This window comes from Aphidius gifuensis, unplaced genomic scaffold, assembly GCF_014905175.1.
Source record: "Aphidius gifuensis isolate YNYX2018 unplaced genomic scaffold, ASM1490517v1 Contig11, whole genome shotgun sequence".
Lineage (NCBI taxonomy): Eukaryota > Metazoa > Arthropoda > Insecta > Hymenoptera > Braconidae > Aphidius > Aphidius gifuensis.
The window spans coordinates 57,186-66,525 of NW_025220575.1; the positions used below are offsets into that span (position 1 = coordinate 57,186).

The following is a 9,340-nucleotide window of genomic DNA, read 5'->3' on the forward strand; positions in this document are numbered from 1 at the left end:
AATTGTGAACCCGAAGCGGCCAATTATAATAATTCTAGGGTCCGTTCGAAAACTCACTCGGCAGCTCGGCAGTTCAAGATTGCGATCATAGAAAATTTCTGCTATTTTGTTTTGGTAGACATGATTTGTTTGTTTTAAATTTTTATAGGCAGAAATCAATAAAATATTATTGTTTAATTATTAATAATAATTATCAAAATTCTTTTCTCAACTGTAATAAGTAACAAAAGCAAGTGGCATAGTGGCATATGCAATATGGCTAATTTTGTTGTGTACAATATCTACCATATCGACTGTAACCTCTAGTAACTTTAAAGTTTATTTTATTCCTATATTTTTTCGTCTTCTGCGCTGCTTCCGGCACCCGTATTCAGAGGATGTTCTCATTAGGGCTTTTTTTTCCGATGGCGGCGCTTGTGAACTTTTTATATAGATTTTACATAGAAAAGCTTCACAACCGCCACCATCGGAAAAAAAACGCCCTAATGAGAACATCCTCTGAATACGGGTGCAGCACCCGTATTCACAGGGCAAATTTTATACAATTTAGGGCTTTTTCTGCCACTGATGGCGCTTATAAAATTTTTTTTATATAGATTTTACATATAAAAGCTCCACAAGCGCCACCGGTGAATGAAAAAAGCCCTAAATTGTACTGCCCTGTGAATACGGGTGCAGGCTTCCGAGTGAGTTTTTGAACGGACCCCTAATTATTTAGAAATACTCTGTAATGCGCATGAGTCGTGTAACTTACCATGTCTAAAACCCAGTGTAGTTTACATGCTACTTACATGTAAGCATGGGTGCGTTCCGTGGCTATCCAGTCCGTACGAACTTCAAAATGGCGACGAAAAAAATGAAAATCCTAATAATGTTAAAAGTTACTATGATACATCACTATAGCCAGAGAGAAGGCCAGAGATTTATAAAAATTTAAAATATTAAGTATTACTATTTTTTTAGGTTTAAGTTGGCAAAGTTTCCAATTAGTTATTTCAAATCTGTCAAATAAATTGGCTAATGTCAAATTTGATCAGATTGTTTTTAAATAAAAAAAATCAGATCTACCACAACAAATGATCAAAAGATTTCCAAACTCCACCATTTTGAAGTTCGTACGGACTGGATAGCCACGGAACGCACCCCTACACTGTTGCTTACTTACTCCATCTCTGTCCCTCGACCCTCTCACTCCCTCTTACTTTTGTGTGAAGTTTGCTGTGAACGACCGAATAAAAGTGCATTGGAATTTGGAATGCATTGGCATTGGAATGTATATATCTACACAACACACACTAATGCAAAAACTTCATATGATCTAAACTAGTATTTGCATAAGTGTGTATTTTTATAAGTTATTCTTTTCTATTTTATTATTTTTTTTATTTTTACAACGTACAAAAGTTTATTCCCATGTTAACAAAAGTATTTTAAAAAATATCTCATGAAATTATAAATAATTATAAGCAGTTATTTTTAACCTAATAAAATTGTGGTCTACAAGTGAACAAATAATTTCTGTATTTATATGTGAAAATCTAGAGAGAAAGGATTTATTTTTGAATACCTAAATCAGCTGCGAGAAGCATCTGTCTAGGGCATAAAAGCTAACATATTTTTAAAGACTATTTTTGACTTGTTTATTTTTTTGTGATGGTTGTTGCACAACTATTTTGTAAGTTTGAGTAATAAATATTAATAATTATAAAATGTCAGATAAAGTGAATAATATTGAAAACAATGATGCCCAAGGCATCATTATCAACGAATTTCTTGATGATATAATTGATCTTTCGCATGTTAATTTTGATGACAATGAAAGATGGTTGCTGTCAGTGAGTGACAGAACATCATCATCAAGTGTCGAAGATCTTCAAGCTTGGTTAAAAAAAGATTTATCAATAAGTTCACTTGATGATTTGTCAAATGATACAACTAAAACAATTGACACAAGAACTTTTACTAGACCAAAAAAAAATGGAAGAATGAGTTTGGAATCAATAATAGAAATAACATCACCAACAAGTAATAATGTTTGGAAATTGAATTATCAACAAGAATCATCGATAAAAATAAATAATGAAAATGATGATAAAAATCTAAAAGACAAAGAATATATACCAGCAATGTTGAGACCATCAGTGTCAGGCACGTTATTAACATCATTGTCATCATCAAATGGTCAAGAAAGTCTTGATGCATTTTTAAATATGTCACAATCAAATGGTATTGATTCTTTCATTAATTTAACACCTGATTTTAACGATGCAACAATTATGAACACATCAAGACCATTTTTTTTAGATACGTCAACAACAGATATTGATAAGATTGATGAAAATGAAATTAACAATAATAAACTCATTAACAATGGATTGAAATATTCACAATGTAACGATGACATTGGTGATTGTTCAGCAATGGCTGATTCACAAATTTTGACTGAATCAATGATGCAAACAAGTATGTTTAGTGATGTTTCTGATGTTTATGGAAGTAATCCATTTTCAAAAGATTGTTTGGATAATTCAAATGGTGAAATTGACAATAGTTTTCACAGTAAAACTCTTACTAATGCAAATAGTACTTTCACGTCTGAATCGTTAAATGTATTGTGTAAAAAAAATAATGATACTTTCACTGAATCATTGAATGTTTTTAATGGTAAAAATTTTGAGACCTTGAATTCATTTTCAAAAAAAAATAATGCTACATTTACTGAATCGGTTGATGTTTTATCAACAAAATATAACAAAACTGTTGATACATTTTTATCAAATAATATGTCAATAGAAAATGATGAAACATTTATTGAATCACATGATACTTTTACAACAAAACAAAATGATACAGTTAATTTATTAACGTCCAAAAATAATGAGACATTTACTGAATCAATAAAAAGTTTGTCAAAAAAAAATAATGAAACATTTACGTCAAGTGAATTAAAAAGTGCATTATCAACACCATCTGTTAATAATAGAAAATCATTAAATGCTAATACTACATATGATGCTGATTTGCCCAATCATTTGAGCTACATTGTAACAACAGATTCAGACTCATATTATTTAGAAGAAAATCAAGACATAACTGACAGTATTCATTTAAAATTATCTCCAAACTCAACATTCGACTGTCCTAAAAATCAAGATGATGATGGTGATGAAAATGATGACGATGGTGATGATAAAAATACGACATTTAGATTAACACATGATATTAAAATACCATTTTCAAATCTAAAAACGAAACAAATGAAAATAATCATCACTCATCAAATGAAAATATTAAAACAAACACTCAAACTGAAAATAATTCATCAAAAATAAAATGTTAAATACGACAGTTGAAAGTCCATTAGCACAACGTAATCATGAAACAAAATCATTAAATACAACATTTGCTACATCAGCACCAAATGATTGTGATGTATCAAATAAAAAAAATCTAGATGAAACATATGACAAGAATTTTAAAGAACCAATATCACTGCCTGCAAATCGTTATCAAACATATCGAAAAAATCCACTTGGTAAAATACAATCAACTGGCACAATTTTAAAAACCATTATCATATTACAAAGATAATCAAGGACGTTCACTTGACAATATAACTGCAGAAATAAAAACAACCTCAACAACTACTCAATTATCAAAATTAAATCGACAAAATACATTAACAAAATTACCACAAACATTACAAAAATCAAATCCAAATTTATTGTCAAATCAACGTATCTCAGAATTACCAAAAATATCAAATTTTGGATTTAATCATGGTAAAAAATTAAATGATAAAAAATCATCATTATTTACAAGTAAATTACGACCAATGATGAAAATAAAATGTGGATCTGATGCAAGATTAGAAAAAACTGGTACATTAGCATGTGGTTCAACTGAAAGTATTGCTAGTACACACAGTGCTCCTGATCTTGATGATAGACTTAGTGAATGTTCAGATAGTAGTCATACATCTGGTGACTATTGTCAACCAAGAACAATGACAATAAATAATATTAAATGTGGTAACGCTCAAAGAAATATTGTACAAATTGTTTCAACACCAAAACCAGATAAAAATATCATGGAAAATAATTGGATGGTATCACATAATGATCTTCCTTCACCAATATTAAAAAATGATGAAGGTCTTGGTAGTCGTGGAAGTTCACCAGCAAGTGGTGAATCTACTGTCAAAACAAGCTCACCATTATTAAGTCCAGCTGAATCGTTACAGTCATTTCCTATTAATTCAGGTTTGTTAATTTTGATGTAATCTTTTTCAAATATATTATGCATCATTTTAACATTATCATAATCATTTGTATTTTATAGGAAATCCTGTAAGTGATGATAAAAACATTCATCGACCACCCAAAAGTTCAGAAAAAAAATCAGTGGTAATATAAAAATTTAATCAAATTTATGTAAAATAAAATTCTATACTAACAAGAAAAAAAAAAAATTAATAATTTATGATTTTAGATATTAGCAAAACCAGTCAAAAAATTTGATACTCAAAGTGGTATACGTCCACCATCCGGTATTCGACCACCTAGTGTGTCAAGTGGAATACCTCGACCAGCATCACGAATACCAGCTCCAAGGTTTTCACGTCCAATTACAAGTACTCTTAAAAAATCAAATTTTTGATAGATTTCAAATATATATTATTACAATCAAGACTATTTTTATTAAAAAGGCCAAAATTATATACCAGACTGCTGTGAGTCATTTTTTAAGAAAAAAATCGAGTCATTTTGTTATCTCAAAAAAAAAAAAAAAAAAAAATACAAGGAACTTGAAAAGTTAATAATAAACTATATTATTTTTATCAAATATTAATAAACGAGCTTCCGTAAAATTGTTAAATATTAAACATCAGGAATTGACAAAGTTTTTTTAAACGTGACCTTCGAGATTAAGATTTTGCTTATCATCCGTCCTAGTTTTCACAAACATATCAATAAAAATAAATAATAATAATAATATTAGTGAGCAACGTATTTACTGTTGCGTGGGTGTAACATACCAAATTAAGTAATATCAATCTGGTCGCTTGTGTTTATATCAAGTTTCGATACCGTGATGTGAAAAATAAAAAAATGAATAACATAAAATAGTGGGTGTCACGAGGTCATATTAAAAATAACTTAGGAATTAAATAAACTGTAATCTCAAAAAAAAAAAAAAAAAAAAAAAAAAAACAATAATATAAACGAAAAACGAACAAAAAAAATTGATTAGTTGTAAATAATATTTTTTAATACTAATAACTAGTAAAAATTATTGTAATTAAAAAAAAAAAAAAAATGAAATATTGATATTGAAAAGAAAATATATATTCTGAAGTGCCTTATGGAGGTTTTTTTTTTTTTTTTTCTGATATTAGTTATAGTTTGTTATAGTTAACTTTTGTTTTAAACTTAAGAATTTTTTTTTTTTTTTAATAAAAATATACTTTTCACCTGAATATTGTTGTAATAATTTTTATTACTCCTTGGATAAATTAACAATTCTTACAGAATCACACACTTAGTATTTAGTATTTAATCATTTTCACAATCTAATTTTTATTAATGGTAGACTAGACACACTCTAAATATTTTTATTAAAAAAATTATTATTCAATTACGAAAAATAAAAAATTAAAAAAAAAATTTATTTGAGTGATGTGATTGGTGATAATAATAATAATTAAATATTATTTAATAATATATAAATAATAATAAAAAAGGTTGAATTTTATTCAACATATTTTCATTCAATTATAAATTAATTAAAATTACTAATTTTAGTTATTAAGTACGTACAAAGGGCACCATTGACAACAATAGTAAAAAGTACAAATCCTGTTAGTATTTTTTTTTTATCCAAAGAAACTCTCGTCTATTTTGTTAGCAAGAAAATAAAAAAAAAATACAGTCATCGAAAAACAAATGCAATTTTACTATTTAATTGATATTAATTCAAGTTTGAATTAAAAAAATTTTTTTTTTTTAAAAAAAAGGTGGCACTGAATCAGTCATTTTTCAATTGAAAAAAAAAAAAATTTATAATATAAATTACTTGACAGAGAGTTCCTTAAATAATACCTACTCAAATATAAATTTACAATCGAAAAATTAATTTTTTTTTTTTTTTTTCCACACAGGAATAATACTGCATATATACTAAACTTTTTTTTTTTTTTTTTGCCTCTATTTTGAACACATATTCATCAGCATTAAAAATTTGTTAATTAAAATGCTGACAAAGAGACTAACTTTTAAAATATGAATATTATTTCGCTTCTTTTTTTAAACTATTGATTAAATTTGTTTTTTTTTCGACAACAATTTATTATGTTTCTTTTTTAACGTGACATATATTTATCTCGTGCCCTTCAACTCTTAACTACTCTAAACATATTGCTTTTTTTTTATATATATATTTCACATGGTTTTAATATTATTATTTGTATTTTTATATATTTTGTGAACAAAAGTGGGGTCAAAGATCAATACGAAAGGCACACTTTGAGATCAACATTAAACAGCATTGTAATTTCTATTCGAGCTCAAAATAAAATACGTATCGAAAAGTACAAATATTTTTTTTTCGTTACATAGAAAAAATAAAACAAATTCGACTGAGCTTGTGATTGACAAAAAAAATATTAAAAAAAAGAAATTCAACTATACTACCTAGTAAATATTAATTTTGTCGAAGATTTGAATACACATATTTTGTATTTTCATCTATCTAAATAATTTTTTTGATTGTCCCAACAATTAAAACAATGAGAAAAGAAAAAAAAAAAAAACCTCACCATTGTTTTTTATTTTTTTGTATACTCAATATAAAATAAATATATTATTCGCAGGCTAATTTACCATCAAAACTACTCAAAGCAATTGCAAATGCCTGAAGAGCACATAATGGAAATCGATAATCCATGGTAAATACATCTTCAGCAACCCGGCCAAATTGCATCACAACATAATCAGCTGAAATAAAAAATAAATATCTCATAAAATATGTTGAAAATATATTTAACAAAATTTGAATATATAACTCACTGTCACTGTCATGAACAACTTGAAAATTTTTAACAGACGCTTGAGTAACACGTCCATGAAAATTGAGTACATAAGATTGTGATTCATCATTCCATACTGGAGTTTTATTATGAAGTTCAATTAGATTATCCATATTTTTAGTTTTCCAGCATTCTTAAATTAAAATAACAATAAAATATATTAATATTACTGTATAGAATATTACTAAAATGAAAAATAGTAATAAAATTAATATAAATAGTTACCTAAAAGTGTTTCAGATTCATCAGCTGGACAAACTGAAATTCTTTTTTGATCAGCAGTCATACCAGGTATAATAACAGTCATTTTACGTGGTCCTTTAAAACCAAGTACATTTGTATCATAAACAACAGCTGCTAATTCTTGTCTTGGATTTTCTTTCATCTCTTTTATCATCTTTCATAAGTGAATGACCATTATCATAAACAGTAAATTGTGTACCAAGTAAATTTGAACGTAGTTTACCAACATATGATTCAGCACCACGTGATAAATCAGTTGGATCAGTTGATATTAAATAATTACTTGTTGTACTTTTTTTACGTTTTCTACCAGCAAGTAAAAAAATTTTTTTACCATAATCACGTTCAAGATGTAAAAAATATGTTGGATATAAACCACGATCCATACCTTTTCTATCACGTGTTATTCTACATTTGTAATGCATTTTTTTGTTTGCTGGTTGTACGACAAATTGATCAATATTTCCTTCAACATTTCCTTCAAGTTCGGGACTCTAAAAAAATTAAGATATTTTCAAATAATAAAAATATTAGCTTTTTATATTAATTTAATTGTCTTACATTTGAATGATTTTCTCTGGTGATTATAACTGTTTCTGGACCATCTGATGGTGCAACACGAAGTGGTGATCTACATTGTGAATCCCCTGGTAATCTATTATCAAGTGGTGATGATTCTTCATCAGCACAATCAACAGTTTCTAATCCTTCACGAAAAATACCATCTGCAGTTATTTCTATTTGACAAATAGAATATTATTATAGACAAAAACTCCATGATTATTTCATCAAAAATAGTAAAATTAATTTTTAAAAATACCTGTTATTTCAGTATCAATACTTTTCATATCATTAAAATTTAAACCAGAATTATTTGGTGATAAACTGTACTGCATAGGTCCATCATATCCATGAAGTTCTCTTGTTGGTGTGACCCATTTAGCTGAATGACTTTTAAATTGTCCACTTGCCTGGACCATTCCACCGGCTCCAGTTTGACGTTTTTGTTTCATTTTTTGAGCCAACAATTGACGCTAAAAATAATATTATACTTATATATATTAGATAGCTATATTGTAAGAACACTTAAATATTGATGCTAACAGTCTGAGTAATTTTCTCAAACTAATTTTATTATCATGAAAAACATATTAATAATCAACAGAGTGTACCAATTATTCTACTTTCAATGCACTAAAAACTTCGATGTAATTAATTTAACTCACTTGTTGCTCCAATTTTTGCTGTCTTAAGTCCAACGACGTCATTTTAACAATTTTTTATTATTATATTTTATAATTAATAATATAATTTATTTAATATAAATATTTTATAGAGGCTAAATTTTTTTTTTTTCTTTCTTTGTTAACACAACTTTGTTTACGTTAAATGCATATTCACCGTTGCCCAGGGTACCAAGGCAACTTACCAACGCGACCCGATTGTTGTTTGATCATTTACCCTTGTCATATTGAAAAAAAATTATTATTAAAACCGTTTTATACACTAATGTTTAGAAGCTTTAGACATTTTTACACTTGATTTAAGAAAAAATATAAACTACAATTCAATTGTTTTGTATCAAATAATTATTTATGACATATATTTTACAGATCAATCAGCATGCTTTTAATTATTCATTTTGTGTATATATATTATATACTTATATAGTTATATATTATTTATATAAACATTTTTTATGATACTCGCTCTTTTTTTGTGTCATGCATATTGCGCATAGGGCAGCATAGGGTATGATTTTGTGCGGATTCATTACGGTGCAGACAATCTCTCTGTCGCAGTCATACGCCTCGACAAAAATTTTTTGCGCATGTCCGAATAATCCGTTCGGGGGGACGTTTCAAAAATCACTCGGAAACCCGGACCGGCGCAGTAGATGAAAAAATATAGAGATAAAATAAACTTAAAAGTAACTAGAGGTTACTGTAGATATTGTGTTAAATAAAACAGCCATATTGCATATGCCATTTACTTTGTTACTTATTAGCA

At 27.4% G+C, this 9,340-nt stretch overlaps 2 protein-coding genes across 2 annotated transcripts; one reads left to right on the plus strand and one right to left on the minus strand.

Moving 5' to 3' along the window:
* The first annotated feature begins 1,273 nt into the window (after positions 1-1,273).
* On the plus strand, positions 1,274-5,202 carry LOC122860000 (protein PFC0760c-like). Its single transcript, XM_044163640.1, has 5 exons — positions 1,274-3,275; positions 3,472-3,535; positions 3,588-4,262; positions 4,342-4,406; positions 4,492-5,202. Exons 1-5 carry the CDS (start codon positions 1,710-1,712, stop codon positions 4,657-4,659), a joined length of 2,538 nt encoding a protein of 845 aa, XP_044019575.1. The 5' UTR covers positions 1,274-1,709; the 3' UTR covers positions 4,660-5,202.
* A 1,574-nt stretch (positions 5,203-6,776) lies between these two features.
* On the minus strand, positions 6,777-9,050 carry LOC122859998 (protein king tubby-like). Its single transcript, XM_044163637.1, is given in 7 exon segments — positions 6,777-6,995; positions 7,068-7,220; positions 7,313-7,467; positions 7,469-7,824; positions 7,892-8,067; positions 8,151-8,364; positions 8,557-9,050. Coding segments are annotated over 7 exon segments (1,230 nt in total). The 5' UTR covers positions 8,599-9,050; the 3' UTR covers positions 6,777-6,861.
* Positions 9,051-9,340: the final 290 nt, after the last annotated feature.